Genomic DNA, 23,503 nt, shown 5'->3' with positions numbered 1-23,503 from the left:
TAGCAATATCCTAAAAGGTTGAACAGTGCAGCTGTTTCTGAAAATAACCTTCTCCATGCAGTTGTCTGCTCAGATACCCATCATTGAGGGCTAGAGTCCTCCCCATGACTGTTTTGGTGTTAAGCCTTACCATTTACTGAAGTTGATCTGTACTAGCAGTTTTAGTTAAGCGGCTGGACTTTGTTTCAGGACTCTGTGTATTTGTTTTCTAGCTTGGGCCCAGTGACTTTTGCCAGAGGATCAGTAGCAAACCAGCCCTTGAAGTATCTTACTCTGCAGCTGGTGATTGAATTTATGTCAAAGCCCACCACCAGCATGGTCAGGCTTGCTGTCTCTCAGGCATGCCAAAATGGCAATTAAAAAAACCCACCTGGCCCCAGAACAAAACTCCCTTGGGGTGGTAAGAAACTCAGCGTCTGGCTCATGGTGGAGCTTCAGCTGTTCAGTCATTGTGTGCTGACCTGCTGGAAATCTCCTGGCTCCTTGGCTTATGCTGTCTGTTGCAGAAACGAATTCCTCAGCTAACATGTTACCTTTTATAACTTACACACAAAATCCTTGAAAGTTTTTGAAGATTTTCAGGAGTGGTGAAGAGCAGGTTAGACTCTGACTTTATTTGTAGCAGAGGAAAATGTGGAATACCTTCTTGACTTTCAGCACAATCCAACTGGCTTAGTTGACTGAAGTCTGGTTCATTTTATATACTGATAGTCAATTGCCTTCATATGCAGTTCTTATCTGAGGCACTTAGCATTCTTTGTGGCACTCATTCACTGATAAAGCCTGATTAAAGTACCACTATAATTAAGTGGGTCCTTGCTCTTTGTTCTTCCAAGCGGAAGTGTGGAGGTGCTTGGCGTCTTGCTATTGGCATGTGTAGTGTCCCTTGCTGCTTCTTCCAAAGCTCCTAAGGAAACACAAACACTGTGGCTGGCTGACCTGGGAGCAGGCACTGGCTGTTCAGGCAGCGTCTCTTGCCCAACTTGCTGGTGGGCGTTTCAGGGGAGTGTGTTGGATCACGGGGATAGATTGGCTGCTTTGCCTCGGCTTTTCTGGGTTCAGGCAACAAGACAAATAAACCCAAGGAACCCTGGCAGGCTCCATCCTCAGTGCTAGCAGTGACGTGTTTCCCTTTGATTTTTTCCAGAAGCTGGCTGCTTCTGTGTTCCTAGCCAGGAATGGAGCCTGCATTAACTTTAACTGTAAATATGCAGTGGCAGGCTGCTTGCTGGGGAGCAGAAGGAAGAAACTGTTCAGGGAAACCTACAGGAGAGACTGTAGGACTCATTAGGGCTTTTGAGAGAGACAGCTTAGTCCTGTAAGGCATAGAGTGGTGGAGGGGATGTGCATCTCCAGGCCACTTGTCACTGCCATGCAGAAATCTTGAAGGGTATAGAAGGTTTTGTGTACCTCTTGCTTTTCCCAGCTATGAAGAATCTGGTCAGCTTAGTCCGTGTCCCTTCCTCTGTTCAGAGAGCCGACAGTGGCTTGAATTCACTTGTCACCTCTGACTATTAAATGGGGAGCTGGGTTGGAGAGGTCTTTTGTGAATAGCTCCCGTTCCTTCCAGAAATACATAGATATTTTGTCATGGTCAGGGTGCAATTGTGAGTCCTGTGCTTCAGTTCTGTGAGCTGACATTAAGAGCCCTTCCCTCACTCTAAGGGAGAGGCTTGGTGGGTAAAATACATCCTAGCTTCATGAAGAATGTGTGAGTACTTTTCTGGAAAGAAGGTAAAGAGATATCTCAGCCTTGTGGACAGGGAAAGATGGAAATCAGATGGTGGGATTGGTTCCTCTCCCTCCATCTGTCCCAGTTCCTCAGCAGAATTTGCTGAATGATTCACAAGCTCTTATTTGTAGCCTTTAAGCTGAAATTGGGAGGATTATATGATAATGTACTAAAATGGCAGCTGCTGTTCCCCATGGAGGAGTCACAAGCACATCAGTTGTCCCCACAGATCACTTGGCCTCAGTTGGAGAACAGAAGGGGTCTGTTTGGGTACAGCCATTCCCACTGTGTGACTTCAGGGCTCCTTCACATGTGATTCAAAACTCCACAGTGCAGACAGGAAAAAGGCTTGAGCTTGTAGGATGCAAATCATCTCTTAAGGGCTGTGTGTGGGCAGACAGTCCTTGCTCTTTGTATGAGTAGCCCATAGCAAACTGTGTGATGTATAAGGCAATCACAACATTTCTCTCAAGTTCTTGGTTTTGTTTGAGGCAGGAACAAAAGGGTTTTTTCCTTAATATTTTTCCCATAACTATGTAGCAGCAGTGCCTCAAAGCTGGGTGTAGCTGTCCAGCCCTGTCTGTTCTCAAGGAATGATGGTGTACTGCCTTCAGACATGATACAGACTGAATGAATCCATAGTGCCTATGGGCTCCTGGTCCCCATGGGCATCAGTGGCAAGGGACCTTGGAGAGGTGCTCTCTCAGCTCCCTGCTACAATCTATCCAGAAGCCATCTAAAGATCCCAACACATGTCCTGGATAATTCCACTGCTGTTTGAAGACCAGCTGTTTAGTCTTGCTGGCAGGAGCCAAAGGCCTAGATCAGGCTGGGGAAGTGCTGTTTGTTGTAGATGACATTTGGAGAGTTGCTGCAGTTTAGTTGTAGTAGTGTGGCAGCCTTCCCTGGCCTCTGCTAATAATATCTCCCACGTGTCCCAGTGCTGCACTGGGGATGACTCAATCCCCCTGTTGTGTAGGTTGCTGATGGTGCGTAAGGGCTTCCATGAGAAGGGTGTTTTAATAAAAAGACCCAAAGCTTGGTGAGAAAAGGACGCTTACAAGTTCGGTTGGCAAAGAACTAGTTTTGCCCCTAGTTGATTTTGTTCTTTGTAGTGCTTCATTACGTATTTTCAAAATGGTTTTTAATGATTGCTATTTATTTTTCCATTCTGTTTGTCTGTCTTTTCTTCTGGTACATGTAGCATTGCCTATAGGCCAAAGTTGGCTTTAATTAGGGAAATACTCATTGGCATTGGTAGAATTAAAGAGCTGTGAGATTTTGTAAAAAGATAGAAAATTATGTGGAAAGCATACAGCCAGCAGCTGAAGTATTAATTTCACCTCCTTCAGTGAACTGAAGCTGTTATGGATTTTTGAGGACAGGGATTATCCATCCTCTGCTAAGCAGCTTTACTGAAAATATAAAAGATGTAGGAGAAAACCCAGGTTCATTAACTTTTTTTCTGTATATTGCGTGGTTTTACCCTAGGCTTTATTTGCAATTGAAGGAGAAATTTCTGTGAAAGCCTCTTGTTTCCTGGAGGAGGTCAACACATGAAGGCATACTTCTCATATACCTTTCTTGCTTAATGGTTTGGAGTTTGTTTTCTTTCTTTCAGTAAACCCTTTACACTGGTGTTAGTGTAGCTGGTTTATGCTTTTTTCTTGCCTTTTTTCCCAAGGAAATAGTTATTCATGCTGCATGTCAGTGTACAGATATACTTTCTAGCCATTGGGAGTGGGGTTGAAGTTGTCTTCAACTTGGTATTTTGAGGAAACACTTCATGAGCAGCCACTTCCACTTCAAAATTACGCTCTGTGGATTTGTTTTGTAGATCCTGATATGACTGACATTAAAAGATGGAGGTAGAGCATGAGGGTCCTGTCTCTGTGGCTTCTCATCACATGCAAGAGCCATGGCGGGTAGGACATGATGGTGCAGGAAGAACATCAAACTGCAGCAGCGCAGTCAGGGGTGCACCAAAAGTTTGCAAAACCCCAGGAGTGCGATGGGGCCACCTAATCCCTGCTAGTTTATTTGTCTTGTGTAAAAGATGATGGCACTTGTTGAATGTCATGGCCAGTGTGGAATGAGTCCATTGTCTTGGCTTGCTACGAGGTAGTGTTACGCTGTGTTTTCTGCAAAATCTGAGGAGAGGAGTTGAAAGGGCAGAAGGTGTGTTGGACTGCCCAGCCCTGTGCAGCAAAGTCTGTATCTTTTCTTGCTGCAATTTCCTGCATGGTAGAGATGTGTCTTTTGAGCAGAGAATGCCAAGTCAAGGATTCCTGTGTCCTGGTCCCAGCTGTACTTGTCCCAGAAGTCCCAGTTGCGACTTAGCTTCCTAATCTGAAAAAGGTCCCCCTAAACTTGTGTCTGTCCATTTTTGAAGGGAGGAGAGTCCATCCTGAGGAACAGAGCGAGTTGCCTTTCGTTAGGTGTTCTGAGCCCTTACAGCGCTTGTCAACTTGTGTTCAAAGGTTCTGAAACTGAACCACATTAGCTCAGTGGAGTCAACTGGGGGTGCAGAATTCTCTGGATGATTTTCTTCAGAAAGCAAATCTTTGGGACAAGTTTTTAAAATCTCAACTGCAAGCATAAATGCCTGTATTTGTGTTTGTTCTTGCAAAGGTGTTCATAGGCCATTAGCAAGTCTCAAGCTCTGTCGAAGGGCTTAGAGTTTAGTATGCTTCAGTGCAGAGGGAAGGAGAGCTTCAGGTTATCCAGTGGAGAACTTCTTGAGCTGTAAGATTTAAATGAATGAGAATATTCTGGAGTGCTAATCTAATGGTGCAAACCCCAGTATGATGGGAAGGGACTGGCCCTTCCCTCACCCCATTTGCCCCAGGACAGCCTGGCAGCTGCCCCCCAGCCACTGTGTTGCACTAATGCCGGTGTTCACAGCCCAGAGCAGCCAGCCAGGCCACACATTGTGGCAGGCACAATACAGGGATTTGCAATTGTTGCTTCTGACAAAAGGGCACTCTAATGGGTGGTATGGGAGTCAGGAGGGGAGCCAAGGCTTGTTTACACCCCAGGTCCCCCAGCAAGCCTTACCATAGAGCTTAAAGGGGAATTTCTGGAGGCTGCAGCTTATGGTGGACAACAAGCCACTTCAATGGTGGCTGTTCTGGGAGTTGACACCAAGTGGTGATGTACAAGGGAAGCCACTTTATTCTAAGGGTCTAGAGCTGGCTGACTTCTGTACAGATGAACCAGGTGACTTTAATCAGCCTCCAGGTCTTTCAGTGGCTCTGCATTTTCTGGGCTTCCTGGTAAGCAAAGTGCTCTGGTGTTTTCTGGGGAGGGAGTAAGGACACTAGTGAGAAGGTAGGGCAGGGGGTCTTTTGCCTCTCAGCATCACAAAATACTTGCAAAGGGGTTGAGATTGGTTTTTAATCCAACGTGTACTCCTCTTGGGAAGTTTTGATCTGCATTCTTCTGAATTCATAGAATTCCATCCTTGGATGAAAGAAGAGGATGCACATATACATGGTGGGAGATAGTAATAAAGCTAAAGAAATTACAAAATACATATTGCAAATGGAGTAGAAACACATCTGGGATATTTTCACAACCCAAGGTGTTTGGAGGCAGAAATCCTATTAATTTTCTCTGATGTTTCATATTTTTAAATCCATTTGATGCACTAGGAACTCTCCTTCATCTGTCCTTAGTTGTGAGCAGGAGTTACAACACATTCCTGAAAGACCCAGTTAATAATTCCTTTATTCTCATTCTCCAATGGGCTTTTCCTTTTTTCCTTACCCAGGGGCTGCAGTGAATCTGACTCTGGTGACACCAGAAAAGGCTATCAAACTGGCAGCCAATGACTTCTTCCGGCATCACCTCTCCAAAGACGGGTGAGTAGGGAGTTTAACTTTTGTGGTCACCTTAAAAGACATCAGCTTTTGGAACACCTCTGGTGAGACATCAGGGCAAAAGTGGAATGGCGTAGTGGAATGACTGAAATATGAGTTGACCTTGAACAGCTCAGCTGGTGATTACATTCAGGCTAAGGATATAGTGTCTAAAATGGGAAGCATAAAGCACTCCACTGTGTCACTGCTCTTTATTCAAGCTTCTAAAAATAGTCCCAGACTTAAGCCAAGGTTAGCAGATCCAAAATTTGTAGACTAAATAGTTGAGAGGAACCGCATGATCATTGCTCAAACAGCTGCTGGGTGGACCCTTGTCCTCAGCATCCTATTGGATGCTCTTATGCTCATTCTTCCTCGAATAGATGGCAAGTCAAGTTCTGTAGACCCCAAACTTAGTATCCCTTTTCTCCTTTTGTATCTTGAAAACAGTTTCAGAGAGGTGGTGAATCAGAATTGGCAAAGGGCACTTGAAGCATTACCAAGCTGCTGACCTGCATATAAATGCTGAAGGAATAAAACTATCTGTTCAGCTTGCAAGTGGAGGGTGGTTCATGTGAATTGAATGTGAGTAAAAGATGCAAGCTGAGCAGTTGAAAGGGGCTGGGCCCTGAATATTTAATGCTGTTTTAACCAAGATATTTCCCTTGCAATTTGGAGAACACTTGTGTCTCCCTTCAGACAGAGAGACCTTTCTCCAGAGACAGAGAAGAACACTATCTCCAGTCCTCAAGTGACGGTAGCTGGAAAATAACCTGCTTGGGATATGATCCTGACTCTTCCCATGAACAGTTATGGGGTGGAGCCTCACTGAAACTGCAGAGCTCTGGCACCATTAGTTGGCTTAACAGCTTCCTGAAACACACCATGTCAGTCTTGGCTGCTGCAGATCAGTGGCTCAACTTCAGTGGAGACTGTGGACTGACACAGGTTGAGGATCTGTTTTTTATGTACCCTTTTTTGTTGTTGTTGTTCTGGAGTCTTTTAAAGTATCAGCTAACATATGTCTGTGTGACTCATCGGCTCACAGCTCTTTGTGATTTTCTGTCTCTTCAAATAGTGTCTCTTCTGTTCTCAGACAGTGGGAGGTGATAATGTACTCATTGCTCCTCACTCCTGCCAAGCAATGGGTCTGACCTCTGTCACAGACAGCACGACACACCTTGGTGTACTGCAGTAGACAGCAGCACAGCTCTTCACCACCTCCTGCCAAATGGGGGCTTAGTAGGTGGTACAGGCGGGACAGTGGAGTGCCAAGCTGCCACACCTTGTACTATTACTAAGAGAATGGCCCACAGAAGAAATCAGACTAGCATTGCAACGTATTTGGCATTCTGTGAGGGCAATCACTGCTGTGATATTTCATCCATTAAAATGTGGCATGCCTGTTGGTCAGTGTCCTGCACCATGAGACGTAGACTTTCTCAGAGGACAAGTGTATGTGTCTGCCTCAGTGCTGAGTCCAGCTTAGAGCAGGACTTTGGGTAAGTGGGATGCAGCTGAGGTCTTCACTGAGACCCCTTCCAGTCTGACTTTTGGGTTCCTGGCTGGTCCACACATAACAGGGATGATGGGCTGCACTTGAATCAGAACTAGAGAGATATTCTGAGAGCAAGACATCCTGTTCTCCTAAACCATATGTACTGATGGGACTGGCACTGCAGTGAGCTGGAGCAGGAACACAATACCACGCAGGCAGTGGGGAGCCTTTGTGTCTCAACACAAGAGTATTTTTACTTCCTTTGGAGCACATAGAGGTTGGACCACAGTTAGGAGACAAGAGCTAGGCAGCATGTGGCATTGGGGTCACTCGTCTCATTCAACCACCATGGGGAGTTTGGATGAGAGGAATCTGGTCAGCTCTGCTCATGAAGGTAGCCAGCATAAGCTGGACAGAGAGGCAGAGCCTTACTACTGCTGTCGTAGATGGTTTAAGGTGTTTCTAACTAGGAATGTCACTCCAAGATGTGATGGGAAAGAAAATGCCTTGCAGGTTGTCTGTGGCTGGTATAGGCTATGAATGTGGCAGTTGTCGCCTTGCTTAGTGCATAGGGAGTAGAGGGTGATAGAAAAGGCCATGACATTACCACGGATGATAAGGCCCTCTAGAAAGTGCAGGGCAGCTGCTTATCATGGGATCCCTTTCCTCCAAGCTAAGGAAATCCAAGGCCTGAGGATGGGAGTATGTAACCTTCTGAAGGGGTTGTGCCTGGCCATGCTGCAGGGAGTGCATGCTATCTTGCCTTTAGCTGCTCACACGATCTTTTCCCATGTGTATCACATGCAGCAAATAGGAGCAATGGCAAGGGGCTGTTTCATTGAGTCACAAAGCTGTGTGACCCCAAGGGCTTGCCTTGCTCTTGCTCTCTCTTTCCAAGCTGCTCACAGTCTGCAGCTTTCTCCCTTGAGATGATTCTGCATCATTCTCCCCAGTTGTCTTTGTAAGATGGGGCAGGATGAGCAGTGCTGGAATTCAAAGGCCTCTCCTACTCAGGACAAAACAGAGTGTGCAAAGCTGGGGCACCTATTTCACAACTCCAGTCAAAGCCTAGCTATGAAAAACAAAACAGCTTGGGGTTAGAAAGGTGAAGATCCAAGCTGCTGCATGACATGTGAATGTGGTTTTATTTCTTGGTATGCAATTGCATCAGTCAAAGCATTAAACTGGGTAAAGCACACCTGGGGAAGTTGGCTCAGTGTAAGGCTGGGTGCTGGTTTTTCATGGTGGGCCAGCATGATCTTGGTTCAGCTCCACCAAAGTCAATTTTGCACAATCCAGACTACCTGCTGTACATTCAGAGTATTCCAAAGGATGTTCTGGTGCTTTTCTGACTCAAAGCTGCAAAGTCTTATCTCTTTGACACTGAATGCCCTTTGTTGCTAAGCATCTAGCACTTGTCTTGCTTGCAGTATGTTGCATGAGATGGTGATCCTTCTCTGATAAAATGTGCATGTTCTATCAGTATTTGCTGATTAAAATATGTAGTATTAAAATATACCTCCATGTGCAAGGGTGGACCAGAGACATTGTGGCAAATCAAGCATGACTCAAAATAGTCTTCTATTACACAACTTCCAGTGTATATGAAATTATTTATTTTTATCCTGTGAAAAACTTATTGTTGAAATTGCTTTTAAACTGCTAGCATAAAAAAGTGGCATAAAGCCTGTTTTTGAAAGGCCAGACTGAAAACAGCACCTGTGGTGTAGGAAGCTCCTGGCTACAAATTGCTGGAAGAGTATTTTGGGAGTTGTTATTGCAGGTTTGTGCTGGACTGCCTTTTCCCTGGCTGTGTACTTGGATGCTGCTAGATATGGAGTATTGGGACAGCAGATTCTCACATGGGATGTCATGCCCTTGTTGGTGCATCTGTCTCCTTGTGTGTGGATATGTCTGTTCCTGCAGCTCTCTCCACACTGGGACTAGCTCGGTGCTTCTCCCCTTGCTTTGGTGCAGGAAGGATGTGTGCTGACAGGCTGGGGAGCTTGATTCCCACTTCTTTTTTCCAGTTTCTATTTTGATGTCAAGACCATTATGACAGCCAAAATACGGCTTCTTGTTTGATGAGAAAACAAAACTGAGTTGGTCCTCCCCCCAAGCTGTCCTGGTCGTTTAGGAACATGAGAGGCCTGAGTGAGTTGTGTGAGTGCCTAAAACACACTTGTTATGCCATGGAGAAAAGGAGGGAAACCAAGATACTGAAAAACCTGAAGGACATCCCATAACCATGACTGAGAAAGGCAACAAGGGTCAAATATTTTCCTGTGATGATTTTGACCTAAGAGCCTCAACAGTTCCCAGGGGAAAAAGAAGAGGTGACCCACAGAAGAGTCTTCAGGCAAGGTCCCCCACTCTGTGGGGAAGAGTCTCTCTATGGCTGGGGAAGGCAAGGTATGACAGAGAGGGGAAACTTCCAGACTTCAGGCTGCTGGAAATGTTGCCTGAAATTCAGGAAAAAAACTGAGACAACATTAACATGAGGACAATAAAGAGCAGTTTAAGAAATATTTTCAGGTACCTGGTACATACAGGCACCAGCCAGCACCCCCACTGAAAGCTTTCATATGTACAGAGTATATAGAGACACACGGTGTATGTAGGTGCAGATAGTCTATAGATCTAGGCTATAGGAGTTATACAAATTTGTAACACTACTTAATTACCATAACTTCCAACCCAGGAATCATCCACCCTCATGCCACCATGGTACCACCCCCAGAACCTCCTTCAGATCTGCCCCTTGACACACCTCCTTGGAATTGAGTTGGAGGTCTCAAGACCCTTTACTTTATCCATCATCATCTTCATGCCACTTTCCCTTATTAGAATTTCTCCAAGGTTTCTGGGCCTTCTTTCTTGTTTTGACTGAAATGGTATCTTATTATTCTAGTTCCAGTACATAGGTCTCAAGCAAGATGTTCTGGCTGGTATCTCACCCTTGAGAGAGAAAGTCAAGAATGTAGCACAGAAGTAGAAACTGTTAGCTGTTACTTCAAATGTCAGAAACTTATACAGTTATATAAAAATCTACAAATATATACAAATATATAAAAATATATACATATATACAAAAAAGTCCTAAGGCATCAGGAACAGGTGGGATTTTTTTTTCCTGTGGTTTTCTGAAGCAGATATGTTCAGAGTTTTATAATCTCACACCTGCTTTTAAAATAGTAGTGGCTTCATTGTCCAAACACAGGACATGAGAAGAGGAGTCACCAGGTTAAGTGAAGCACTTGAGTGTAAAACTCTTGGGTATGAAGCTAAGGAAGCGAGTTAGATCAGTAGTACACCAGCATTTGAAGTACATCACTGTTTTTTGGGTGGCCAGTGTGCGAGGCCTCTTTGATTGATGTAAGTATGCCTAAGGTTTATGTTCTCTTTCAATCTGCATGTTAAACACTTCATAAAAATCAGTCCATTTAAAGTGTCCTACAGGTTTTCGTGTTTATCTCTGAAGTGTTGAATACCAGACAGCTGTTTTGTTTGGCATGTTTGCCAAGTTTTGTTCATTTTTCAGCTTCTTGGTCAAATATTCTGCCTTGGCTACAGCAAGAAGTGTTTCATGCCTTCTTACATAAGCAGTTTGTTGCTCATAAAAACTCTAGTGTGCCTGGATGAGTTTCCTGCTGTTCTTCTCCAAGGTGTGTTATTCCTTTATTTCTCCTGTCCTCTTTAATCTTGACCTTTGTTTGCTGTTCTGAAGCAAAGCCTGGCAATCTGCTGTCTTAGCAGCTCACATCCCTAGGAAGACCAGCATGACTGACTTAATTGTGCCTTTGCTGATGCTAGCAAATTTTCTTCCTTTTTGCTTCCCCCTGCCTTGTAGCTTTGCTCAGGGAAGAGAAATAGCCAATTGTAATTCTGAGAGAGGCAAGGCACTTTTCCTTCAGTCTGGTGCAGATGTGGAGACTGGAGCTTGTTCTCTGTTGCCTTCCCAGCTGATACATCTTCCCAAGTCTCTTTCCTTCATCTGCTCTTCTTTTAGGTTCTTCTAAAATACTTGGACCATCTCTTCTGTGGCATCTGTTTAAGTATCCATTGCATGACCTGGTTGATCCTTGAGCTGCAGAACGCTCACGGACAGGCTGTAAAGTGAGACTCTTGATTTAGAAAGGAGGGATGCTGCTGCTGCTCGTCCTGGTGCTGAGCTGCTGAATCACCCTGCACACATTGTGCTTTGGTCTTTCTCTGGCCTTGTGGGCCAAGGCAGCCTCTCCTGGAGTTATCCGCTGGATGCCCAGACACTTCTTTAATGTAGGCAACCCTCATCCAACTCATTGTAGGTGTGGGAGAAAGAGACAGTTAAGAGCTGATAGTCTCACTGTGCCTGTTCAGGGATAGCTGATGGGGGAGGGCTCTTTTATTTAGCACAGAGACTGTGGGAATTACAGCTGTTGGCACAAAGGTCATCCAAAAAGTAAATGCACCCATGAGAGGAGCATCACACTTGTCACCATTCCAGGCACGTCTTGGGACAAAACAAGGATTGTGTTCAACATGCTCAGTGGTGTTACCCTGTCCGTTATTCATTTCACAGTCATTCATATTGGAAAAAAACACTTGGGATCTCCTGCCAGAGCAAACCTGATGCAGGCACAGAGTCGGCCTCCTCTTGATTTAGTTCAAACACGCATCCCAGAGCTCCTGCACATACCTGGAATAATCACTACCAGAGCAACATTTAATCTGACAATGTTACTTTGAGGTGTATCTGTCCCACGTCAGTGCTTTGTTTTGCTTGTCTGAGGCATTTTTGAGCTGGCACTAGAAGTGAGAGGGAATTTGTAATAGGAACTTTCTTGCTTTTACATTTCCCAGCATCATAGCTTCAGCTTTCTGGGTTGCAGTAGCTCGTTGTTCCCCCTTGGAAGATCAAGGGTTGGGTTAAAGGGAGTGACTGGTATTTTGTAAGCATGTACCCGGGGGACTGTGACAGACAGGGTGCCCTCCCTTTGACGGATGGATGACTCCTGTGTGTTAGTCCCCTAATGCATATCAAAGACCCACTATTTAAATTGTTTGAAAGAAACTGGCTGTCTGGTTTGAAACTCTTGGGCAACATTCTACAGTCTATTGGGGTGATAGATCAGAAGCAGAAGTCATTTTATGAGTGAGGAAGGTGATGTCCAAGCTGGGAACAGTAGCCTCTTGGGTAGGAAATAGAAATGGATGGCTTTGTGTGGATGTTTCCTTAGGTAGAGATTTCATCATCCTGATTCTAGAATGGATAGTTTTGGTGCCTGCCTAAACAGTAAACTCCTACATGGTCAAGATTTTTCAGAAACTTGAAAAAAATCCTACGCTGCTCCCATGTGACATCCATATACCAGTGTTGAGATCCTGACTTTGGACAGATGTGTTGCTCTCAAAAAATCCTCCATAAACCTCTAGTTCCTGCTTTTTTATTTTATTTTTCAGCAATCATTTGAAATTCTAATTTAGATCAAGCATGCATCTCCTCCCCTTCCCATTTGACACTGTTGATTTGTCACAAATTAATTGGCATGTCATTTAAAAAAATAGAATGACTGATTTCTGCTAGTACAGAACTTGGGGCTATTGTGTATATTTTATCTTGCTGTGATAAAAGATGATTTCTGCACTTGTAGGACCAGATCTTTGCTGATGTTTCAGCTTTTGAAAGTAGTTGAGATGTGCCAGATTTTAAACCACTGAGGATAAATCCTGTGGTGCCTTAAATATTTAAACCCCCTTGTCATCTAGAGATGAACCATTTTCAAGCTCCTTTTATGTGCAGACTGGTGAGGGTTTTGCAAAGGGAGTTTGACCCTGTATGACAAATTTTAAACCTCCTGTCAAAAGATTTGCTTATCTTAGGCTACATTTTTCTTGAACTCCCCCCAGTTACCAGGATATGCCGACCAAAAGCTGAAAGGCCTTGTTCTAGATGCTTTTGATGTACCTGTCTGGCATCTCTAAAATACACCCACATGCATAAATCCTTCTCAGGGTCACACTGGCATAGCTCCATGGAGTTCAGTCAATCCAGGCTGACTTTTCTTGGCCGGGATAATGGTCCACAGATGAACAAGTAGGCCAGTTCTTCCTGATCTTTTGAACTGAGTATCTAAGCAGTTGCCCAGGATGAAAGCCCGAAGATACACACTTCAGGGATGCTCTAGAGCTCCTGCTAAAGTAAGAAATGCTGTGCTGTGTGGTAGAGGGAGACTGGCAGCCTGCTCCTTTGGGTGGTTTACTTCCTTCCATGGCAAGGCTAGCGATTGTGCAGCCTTGGTGCTGTGTCAAGCCATACAGAGACTCGTGCTGTGCTTCAGGGCACCAAAAAGGCACAAGTTGGTTGCCTCCAGGTGGCAGTAGCAGTGGGGACCTCTGGATTCACACACCCTAGTACCTCTGTGTCTCCAGGACAGCTTGCTGTGCACACTTCAGTGCCTGTGTGGGTAACTCTGTGGGAGAGATTGTTCCTTGCAGCTTATCATCTATGGGGGAATTTTGAAAGGGGAGACTGTGAAATATTCCTCCCTTCAACCTCATAGGAGAGCTCTATATTTAGTTGCTGATAATCTCTGTTGTGGCTCTGTGCCTCTAATCCTCTGCTCCAATATCCTCCCTGGAGGAGATGAGAGGTGGAGAAATCAGCCCAGCTGACGTGGTAGCCCAGCAGGATTACAGCACATCTGCCCTCCCTTTCCTGTAGGGTTGGCATTGAAACTGCTTCGCTGGTCCACTGCACCACACAGTGCTCTGTGTGTGTGTGCATGTGAAACCCCTGGCATGGGAGCATGCCTTGCTTTTGCAAGGGAATAGGGCATATCATTGTGGGACTGCTTTTGCCATAGTGTGGGGACTTGCCTTGAGTAGATTAAGATGAGAACTTGCTACAGGAGCAGGGCTGTGGGAGGTAAAAATAGTACTTGCATTTAAAACAGAAAAAAGAGGAGGCTGTTTCCCTTTGGCTGTGTGATTTATATAGGCCTCTTTTTTTTCCTTTTTAGAGAAAAGCATGTCAGATGTACTTTTTAATCAAGTCAGTGTTTTCTGGTGCCAAGATGTGAGGGGTTTTTATAGGGTGAAAACACATCAGTTTCTGAAAATTGAGACTTCCTGAGTATCTGCACCGTGAGTTCCTCCTTTTAGTCTTGGCTGGGCTATTTCATGGCTTTGGGATGGAGGGAACTGTGAAATGCTGCATTTTGTTAGGCAAGAACGTGTCGCCAGTAATCCCTGCTCTCTAGTGCAGAGGATGCACAAAGCTGCAGTGCTGGTGCTCCATCTCACCCCTTTTCTCTCAGGGAGTTTAGTGCAAAGGCTCCTAGTGACAGAGGAGCTACCTCCCTGTTTCATGTTTGCTGTTTATTTATTTTGCTTTTCTTGGAGAACTCCAAAGCAGCAAGTGGAATTCTCTCCCCCCTTGCTCCTTGCCCTGTGGTCTCTGTTTGTTGACAGTGTTTGAAGGACTAGGCTGGCAGAAGGAAAGCTGCTTATCTCTCTTAATGCTCAGGTCCTCTGGTGCCCTCTGAAGTGATACCCTTTCTGAAAGCCATGGCCCAACCAGAGAAACGGTGTGATGGAAGAGAGCTGAAGCGCTCTGTCTGTGGATGGAGAGGGTTGTGTGCTTCCATCTGTGGCTGTTCTGACTGGGCTTGTGGCTTTTTCCAAATGTTCTGTTTCTAGGGCCAAAAGGTCTATTCTACAGGTCTGGTGATACCAGCAGAGATGCCAAGCCTGGGTTGTGTTGAATTGTCAAGCCTAGCAGGTTCCTCTGTCCCCTGGACTGTCTTTCCTGTAACCACCAGCATCAGAGATGTGCCCCAAGCCTCGTACCCAGCTGCCCCAGTATTACTTCAGACCACCTCCTCTGACTGACTCTTTCTCTTTTCTGTGGGCAGGAAAAAACTGACGCTGATGAGGGAGATGCTGGCTGGCTGTGGTGCAGGTACCTGCCAGGTGATTGTCACTACTCCCATGGAGATGCTCAAAATCCAGCTGCAGGATGCAGGACGTATTGGTATGTGGACTTTTCTCCCCTGTGCACTGAGCAGGGAGCGGGGAAAGGGCTGGGACTGGGTTGTCAAGGTGGAGGTGAGAGGCATCTCACTCAGACTGTAGCAGCTTTCTCCTCTTCTTCCCAGCTTACTTCTTTCCAAACTTTGCTCAGCTGGCTTTGCAGAGGCCCTTGCAGTTACAAAAGGTGATGGGTTTTTTGCTCAAAGCAATAGGCTTGGCAAGTGAAACAGCAAATGTTGCTCATGAATGGAGAGAGATGGGAGAAATGACTGGGTGGTCAGCTTGTGCGTGATGGAAACTCATTAGATACTGTGCAGCCAAGAAGGCATTAGCATATTCATGTCCCTTTCCTATGGTGCTTCCTCCATCTCCATGTTTTCTGATGTCTACTTTTTCTCTCTTCTACCCCACTGTAGCCTCACCCCTAAAGGCTTCCCAAGGGGATGTGCTCTTTCCAAATGAGTTGTCTCCCCTTGTACTCTGTCTTCTTCTCTTCCTGATGAAAACAGTAGTTGTCTTGGCCTAAAGAGTAAATAAAATTCTCCCAGTGCACTGGATTTGAACGAGGTTTGGGATCAGGCTGTCAGGACTGTGGGCAGGAGCTGACAGGCAGAGGCAGGAGGGAGTGTGAGTCTATTGGCTGAAACACTGCAGAGTCTTTCTGGTGAGAATTGAAACCAGTTTGGCACGGAGACTCTGTGGGAAAGAGTTGATTGCTTTTGCCTTAGTGTCTTCCAGGGGTCAGCCTCCACTGCAGGACACTGTATCCATGTTTATGTCTCTTCCTGGAAAATGAGATTTGCCCTTTAATCTCTCATTTGATGTGGCATTCCTGAATAATCGCAGATTTAGTTTTTCTTTCCTCTCTTCACTGTTTTTAATGCAGACCTTATCCTCTTTGTGCGTATTATTTTATAATGTTTGAAGGAATTAAGCCATGGTTTGAGGGTTCAGGGGAGGTTTTCGCTGCTGTGAACAGCCTGTTCTCTGTGTGGCTGGAGAGCTGTAGTGTGCTGGTGGCAGCCAGAGGATTGCCTACAGATTGATGTGCTCTCCATCTTCTGGCCAAAGGGCAGAAGTACACTAATTGGGAAAGTGGGAGAAACCAGGATGTGTTCATAAATGTGTCTGAGAAACTCTCCAGGTTAATGATTGCTTTCAAGGGAAGGAAGCAAAGAACAGAACTGTTGAACCTCTGTCATTTATGAACATCTTTAGTTTGTCATACAGGCATCTCGGGGACATAGCTGGAAGCAGGGACTATCACCTGCCTGCTCATGGCAACTCATGTTCTCTGCACTGCAGAGATTGTGTGACAGGCTGCTCCTGCTTGGGCAAACTGTTGGGAAAATGCAGCAGACAGCACCGTGGTGTGGCAGCACGAGCTGCAAGACTGGGACAGGCTGAGGGAGATGGGCAGACTGGGACTATAATCTTTCAGGGCACCTGGGTGGCCTTCGTTTGCAAATTTAATTGCACCTGGAGATCTGCCTCTTCCTCCTTGTCATGTGGTACCAGGCAGCAAGAGGCTGCTGCTGAGCATCTTGCAGACCTGTGCTTGTGCTCTCCTCCCCAGCGGCACAGAAGAAGCTGATGGCAGCGCAGGCCCAGCTCTCCTCTTCCTCTGCGGCGGGGGCAGCCGAGCCGGCGGTGGAAACGCGCACCACAGCGACACAGATAACGAGGGAGCTGCTGCGGAGCAAGGGCATTGCGGGACTCTACAAGGGCCTGGGAGCCACACTGCTAAGGTAGGGTGGTGTGGGCTTGAACGCAGGGCACTGGTGTTCCCAGTCCCGAACTGGTAGCACCAGCCATCTGGGGTATGAGCCCACAAAGAAGGTGCTGGCTTCAGTGGGTGTGGGTTTGATTTGATTTGGTTTCCATGCATAGGTTTTGCACATTAAAGAAGAGAAGGTCAGACAAGTGAGGGAGGCTGCCTTTTTGTTCCTGGAAGGTTTGATTCTGCTTTTTGTGGGAGGTTTTTGCCTTCCCCATGGTCCTTATTTTTACAGTGCACAAAAGTTCGTGTGAACTAGCAAAACAAAACCATCAGCCTGAATCCCCAGTGTGAAATGAGTTCTGGCCCATGGAGCATTTTGGAGTCAAGGACTGGTGTCTGCTCTGACACTCTTTGCCTGGGCTATCACAGAGTGACTCTCCTCTAGCTTTAGCAAGGACAGAGCTAAAGCAACTCCCAGTGCAATGGAGGGCAGGATGCAAATCTCTTGTAATTAACAAAAGTGAACAAAATGATTGAATTCTGCATGTGTTGGGATCTTCAGTCTGAGAGTTGAAAAAAGGGGAGAGCCCATTGATTCTCCAGGCCTGCATTCCTCCTGTGGGCCTGTTGTCCTTAGTGCAGTGAGTTTTATCCCTGCTGAGTTTTGGCTCCTGTCTGCACTGCAATCGCAGAGCTGGGATGTCTGCATTGTGCTCATGGCTGTGGTGCCAATGTGTGATGCTTGCAGCCCTTCCTTTGCTCAGTTTTTTGGTGTCCCTCTCTGAGCTGTCTCTTCCTTGTTCTTCTTTCTTCCCTTTCCTCCCGCCCCACTGCAGGGATGTTCCATTCTCCATTGTTTACTTCCCGCTGTTTGCAAACCTGAACAAGCTGGGCCAGAAAGACCCCAGTGTCAAGGCTCCATTTTATGTGTCCTTCCTCTCTGGGTGCGTGGCTGGCAGTACGGCTGCAGTGGCTGTCAATCCTTGTGATGGTAAGTCCTGAGTAGCCTGTGGTGGTGATGGCCTGGTGCCAAGTGACAGGAGTCAGAGGCCCAGAGTGGACTAGGTGAGGAGAAGGGTGACTGCCAACGTTTTCACAGCATGAGGGCATAGGGCAGCACAGGAGGGGACCTCTGCTGTCTGAACTGCCTCCAGCTCAGATGGTGTGACATCAGCTGAGCTAAACTTTGGCCACAGACCACTTACATGCATGGTCATGAAAGAGAAAGCCTCAGATCTGTGGCCTTTTCTGCTCCACAGCATCTGCCCTAAATACCACCTTGTTTCTTTCCTGTGAAAAACACCAGAAAGTTACTCCTCTCCCCAGCATTGCACACGCTACAAGGTGTGAAGAAATGTAAGAGCGGAATTGTATATTTTAGATACTTCTTCCAGAAGGAGCGGAGCATTTGAAAATGAGTTCCCACTTCGCAGAAACATATCTGAATTTGGAAGTGTTTAAAGCTTAAGTCAGCCTTTGAAACCTTGATCACAGTGAGGGGAGGGGTTGGGTTTTGGGTGGCTGTACATTTCTTATACCTGTTTGTAAAGGAGTGGGCTTTCCCCATTCTTGCTGATAAATACACAAAAGTAGTCTGTGTTCCTGGTAATCTCATTTTGACTGTGTTTCAAAGATACTACCCTTGGGCTGGCTCTTGCCTGCCACACTCCCAGTGCTCACCAGTGTCCCTCCTCTCTTTTTCTCCCTAGTGATCAAAACACGGCTGCAGTCCTTGCAGAGAGGAGTAAATGAGGACACCTATTCGGGAATCCTGGACTGCACCAAGTAAGACTCCTCATGAAGGAGGCCATCCCATCAGGTGTATGACATCTGCTGCTGCCTGGTGCCAGGCAGGCAGTGCAGCTTTTAGACCCAACCAGCAGCTTCTGTTTCAGGTTCCCTCTGAACCTGTCTGTCTGTCCGTCCGTCCACCAATCCACCCATCCATCCAAATAGATGGATAAAGATATATATCCATATATATAGCTATATAAAAGAGAACTTCTTCCCATATTGAGCAAGATAAATACAGCATATATATTTGAATACCTATGTCCAAACACCAGTAGTCATAACACTGAGATTTTAGTTCTGCAAGGGGAGGCGGTGCTGTGGTTGCCTCTACCAAGGCCCTGTTTGAAAATCCTACAGTATTAAGTCTTGTATCCCTCCTGGGACTGCTCTGCACAACGTCTGCAAAAGTGCTGCCAGAGTGAGCTGTCCCCAGCTGCACTTTCCTCTGGTTCTGTGCTAAACTGTGGTCTGGCTGCTTCAAAACATGAGGGGACCTCTTCTTCTGTATTTCTGTCATAACCAGAGTCTCCTGCCATCTGGCTGTGTCCCATGCTGAGGGTGGAGCTGCCCCACTTTTGTATAGAGGGACCTCTTAATGCAAGCATAGGGTTGTCCTAGCTGTACCTCCAGGCACAGGCAGATGCTCCTGCTTCTGGGTCACATGTAGGGATGGAGCATGTTTCTGCATGGCCTTTGCAGAGCACGTGGCGAATGGTGTATGATCTGCTGTGGGGGCGGTGCCAGGTGACAGCGCTAGCCTGGATTTGCCTCTGGAGGGAGGCAGGAAGCCAAGGCATGGCCAGACGCTCTCCTGGCATGATGGAAAGGTGGGGTGGACACTTACCTGTCTCTGCCATTTCTCCCCAGGAAGATCTGGCAGAAGGAAGGGCCCACAGCCTTCTTCAAAGGGGCGTATTGCCGAGCACTGGTCATTGCTCCTCTCTTCGGCATTGCACAAGTTGTCTACTTCATCGGCATCGCAGAGTTCCTGTTGGACATGCTCCCCAAGCACAGGGCCTAGCCCTGGCGTGCTGGTGTGCCCCCCGCCCTCTGCAGCGCTGAATTCATCCCTGTGTTCATCAGCCGTGTCCATTATGTCAGAGCAACAGCACAAAGGGTTCGCGCAGGGACGCCGAAGGGACAGGGTCTCCAGATGAGCAAACATGGGGAGGGAGACAGTCCCTTCTCTGTCTTGGGCTGGAACCTGCCCCCTCCTGCTCCTTCCATGGACAATTCTTAATCATGACTATCTCTTTTTTTTAAATTTCCCCCCCTTTTCTTTTTAAATTGTCATTCTTAAGGACATTGGTAAGCACAGACTGGGCTTGCAGACCCAGAAGTCTCCTCTCAGCCTTGGGGAGAGAGGGGAAAGAAGTAACTTCAACCCTCATCCACCCCAGTTTCCCTCTTTCTTCCCAGAGCTGCCAGCTATCTGAGGAGGAGATGGAGGGGTAGCTGTGTCCCCTCAGCACCTCCTTAGCTTTGCTGAACTTGGGTCAAGAGTGGGCACTGCACAAAGGGGGCCTATCTCATTGCTGCTGGAGGCACGGTGAGGGGATTGCTGGATCTGGCAAGTTCCTTGGCCTGGAAACCTTCATTCCTCACTTCTCTCTTTTTGAAAATTAGTTGGACTTAAAAGAATGATGATTGTTACTATTGATTTTGTAATTATTTTATTTTAAAGCAAAGGGATGTCACTCCTAACTAGGTGTCACAGGCACATCTGGGTGAGGTGCAGAGATAAGATGTCTGCTCTGTAGGGAACATGTCTGTGGGATCACATGGATGTCCAAAGGTGCTTCCCTGCTTGGCTATGGGCAGGGAAGAGAATGGAACTTGGGATCAAGTTATTTTTGTTTGGGGGTGTTTTCTGGGGTGTTGGGTTGGGGGGAGGGAGGGGGAGGGGAGGGTTGCTTGTTTGGTTTTGGGGTTTTCTTTGGGGGGGTTGTTTCTTGTTTTGGGGTTTTTTTTTCTAATAAGGGGTTGTGGGGAGGCAAAACCAAACAACAAGAAACTACTTACATTCCTTCAACCTTCTCATCCCCAGGGGGATAAAGTGGTGGCTGCAGGTGAAGAGTAGCTGATCTAATTTTTTTGCAGCCTGAGTCCAGGTGTATGAAAGGAGGCACCTGTTCCACTTCTGTGGTGCCAAACCTCAGAGAGCCGCACTAGAATGCTGCTCCTGTGTGGTGAAAACACAAGGTCTGGTTGTGTTTTGGTGTTTGACTTGGGTGTGTTTGGAGCTGGCCAGTGTGGAAGAACCGGAGGGTTCCCCCCTTCCCTTCCCCCGCACACATCCTGATCAAGGAACTGTTTGCAGGTGCATGACCTGCAGGGCGAGGCCTGTGCGTCACAAAGAACTCATCACACCATTGGGGTGGTGATAGTTGTTGGGTGCCAGGGGGCAAATCCACACCTAAAACCTGCTCTGTCAAAGGGACACTGCCCCAGCTGATGTCATTTGTCAGAAGACTTCCTTGTTCAGTACTCTTTTGGGCTGTATAATTAATTCTACTTTAAATGACCTTAAGTGTGAGACCTACCAACCCAGTGTGATCTTCTCCATTATTTATTCCATTTGGTGCAATCCACCCAACTTTGGTGTTGAAATTAAACTGGTTGAATTTACTTTCATTCCTTCTTTTTGCTTTGTTCTCCAGGCGCTTGCTTGGTCTTTGTGTTTCAAATGTGTATTTAAATTAATTAAAAATCTGTTTTTAATGTTTAAAAGGAAACCACTTCTGTTTCAACATTCTTGGGTTAGGTTTTTGCAAAACCTGTATGTTGAGGGCCTTCTTCCTTAATGCATCCTTTTTCTCTTAAAGAAAGTTGTTCTATGGCTGATTTGTTACTTGTCACTTTGCATATGTGAATAATTTTTTTTCTTAATGACTTCTCTGTGTATCTGGGAAGGAATCTGTGCAAAGATGATGGTAGATGTCTGTGCTGTGTGTAGTGCTGTGATGCTGCTCTTGCTCTGGATTTCCCTTGGGTGGATTAAAAGATAAAGATTTATTTTATTTTTTTAAGGTGCCCTATTCCTTTCTGCTTTGTGATTTACAGGGAGAGTCCCCAAAACAGACTTTGCCAATAAAAAGTAGTGGGGTTTCAGCCTGTCCTGTCTCTAAGGATTGTCCCCTGAAGCAGGGTGACTTGTGGCTTCAGGGGTGTGTTGGTGTGCAGGTTTGGATTGTGGGGTTAAGATTGGAGGAAAATTTGGTGCAGGAAATGGCTAAGGTTCAGGGAAAGCTCTTCTTGTCCTTTGGGATGCTTTTTAAAACCTCTTTGTAAAACTAACTCTTCCTCCTGTCATCTTCCTCCATTTTGGAGCTGGTGACATAAATGGGGCTGGTTTTTAACTTCTTGGAGATCTCCCTTAGTCAACAGGACCTGGGGAGGTGGCAGGGGATAGTGACTGTGGCTGCAGGGGAGCCTCCCTTGCAGGCAGGGTCCTGCTTGCAAAACAAAAAAGTTTAAAATTTGAGAATTCCCATCAACTTAATTAATCATGTATTAACCGAAAACTCTTGGCATTGATTGCTGTATTGAGAAGTAAAAGTAAATAAATGCCTCTGCTCCCTTACCTGTGGGTGCCATTTCTCCCTGGGGTAGGAGCTGTCAGCCAGCACAGGATCAACTCCTTGTGCACCATTGTGGCCCCTCTGGCATTCCTCCACCCACCCAGGCCCTTTCCAGTCCTACCTTGTCCATGTCAGCCCAGTCCCTTGCTCCCACCCTGGCTCTGGCTGTTGCGTCTCCTGTTTGTTTTGGTTTCATGGTGTTCACTGCCCTTAAATACATTTTGCTGCAGCTGCTGTATACCCTGAACCTGGGTTCAGGTGCATGGGTCAGTTGTGGCTGATGCAATTTCCTCCAATGAAACAATGAAATTTCCTAAAACCCCCGGGGAGAAATTTCTATGAAGCAAACGGAAAGTTCCTGGCAAGTGATAGGGAAATTCCTGGAAAGCAAAGGGAGACCATCCTAGAAAGTTAAATAGCCTGAAAAACAAATGGGAAATTTTCTGCAAGACAATTTAGGAATTTCCTTGAGAGCACTAGGGGGAAGTCCTTGGAAGCAAAGGGGGAAATACCCTGGGAATTTGTAGAAAGCAAGGCGGGGACTTCCTAGAAGGCTAAAGAGGGGATAGTCTAGAAATAAAAGGAGGGAAATTGGAGGAAGCAAGGAGGAAATTTCTGCAAGTACCAGGGAAATTCCTGAAAAGTGAAAGTGACATTTGTCAAGAAAGTAACAGTATTATTTCCAATAGGGGAAATTTCCCAGAAAGTGAAGGAGGAATTGGTGGAAAGCAAAAGGGGAATTGTCGGGAGAGGAAGAATGATATTACATGGGAAATAATTTTGTGCTTCCCAGGGATTGTCATGGGAAAGTTTCTTAGGAAAGCAGTGGAGATCCTCTAAGCAGAGGGGAAAATCCTAGAAAGCAATGGAGGAGTCTTGAGAGCAACAAGGACTTTTCCCAGGAAGCAAGCAAAGTGACTGGGAAATTTCCTGGAAAGTAGTGGGGGTCTTTTAGGAAGGAAGTGGAAAACAGAAGGCAATGTTCTGGGAAAACGTAGTAGTGGCTAGTAAGCAGTAGGGAGAAGTTCCTGGAACGAAGAGGAAATTTCCTCAAAAACGAGCAGCACAGCGGGAAAGAGGCGCCAGCCCCGGGCTTCAGCCCCACAGCCCGCCTCTGGCCCCTGGGGTAATGAACTCGAAAAACATCTCAGGGGATTTGGGTGGTTTTTGCTGCTCCCTGGAGAGCTCCGAGCTCTGGGAAGAGCCGAGAGGGCGCTGGGGCTGCCCTTGACCTGCCCCCGTCATGGTTATGGATGGGCTGACTCGCCTTTGCTTCACTGCCGAGCGCTGCCCTCCGGACCTTGG

General features: G+C 46.4%; 1 protein-coding gene across 5 annotated transcripts in view; it reads left to right on the top strand.

Moving 5' to 3' along the window:
• Window positions 1–21,637, top strand: part of SLC25A22 (solute carrier family 25 member 22) — a 52,851-nt gene extending 31,214 nt beyond the window's left edge. For 4 of the 5 annotated variants that reach the window (XM_071558738.1, XM_071558741.1, XM_071558740.1 and 1 more), the window contains 6 exons: window positions 5,505–5,595; window positions 14,986–15,104; window positions 16,680–16,851; window positions 17,660–17,814; window positions 18,533–18,608; window positions 19,485–21,637. In XM_071558738.1, the coding sequence (XP_071414839.1) occupies window positions 5,505–5,595; window positions 14,986–15,104; window positions 16,680–16,851; window positions 17,660–17,814; window positions 18,533–18,608; window positions 19,485–19,638 (767 nt within the window). In that variant the 3' untranslated portion in view covers window positions 19,639–21,637. Of the gene's footprint in view, window positions 1–5,504; window positions 5,596–6,074; window positions 6,178–14,985; window positions 15,105–16,679; window positions 16,852–17,659; window positions 17,815–18,532; window positions 18,609–19,484 lie in introns of those variants that run through there. The other variant, XM_071558742.1, reaches the window with a different exon arrangement.
• The last annotated feature ends 1,866 nt before the right edge of the window (window positions 21,638–23,503 follow it).

The sequence above is a fragment of the Pithys albifrons genome, chromosome 6, assembly GCF_047495875.1.
Source record: "Pithys albifrons albifrons isolate INPA30051 chromosome 6, PitAlb_v1, whole genome shotgun sequence".
NCBI classification, from domain to species: Eukaryota; Metazoa; Chordata; class Aves; order Passeriformes; family Thamnophilidae; genus Pithys; species Pithys albifrons.
Note: the sequence above shows the minus strand (reverse complement) of the source record. Positions and strands in the feature narration are given on the sequence as shown.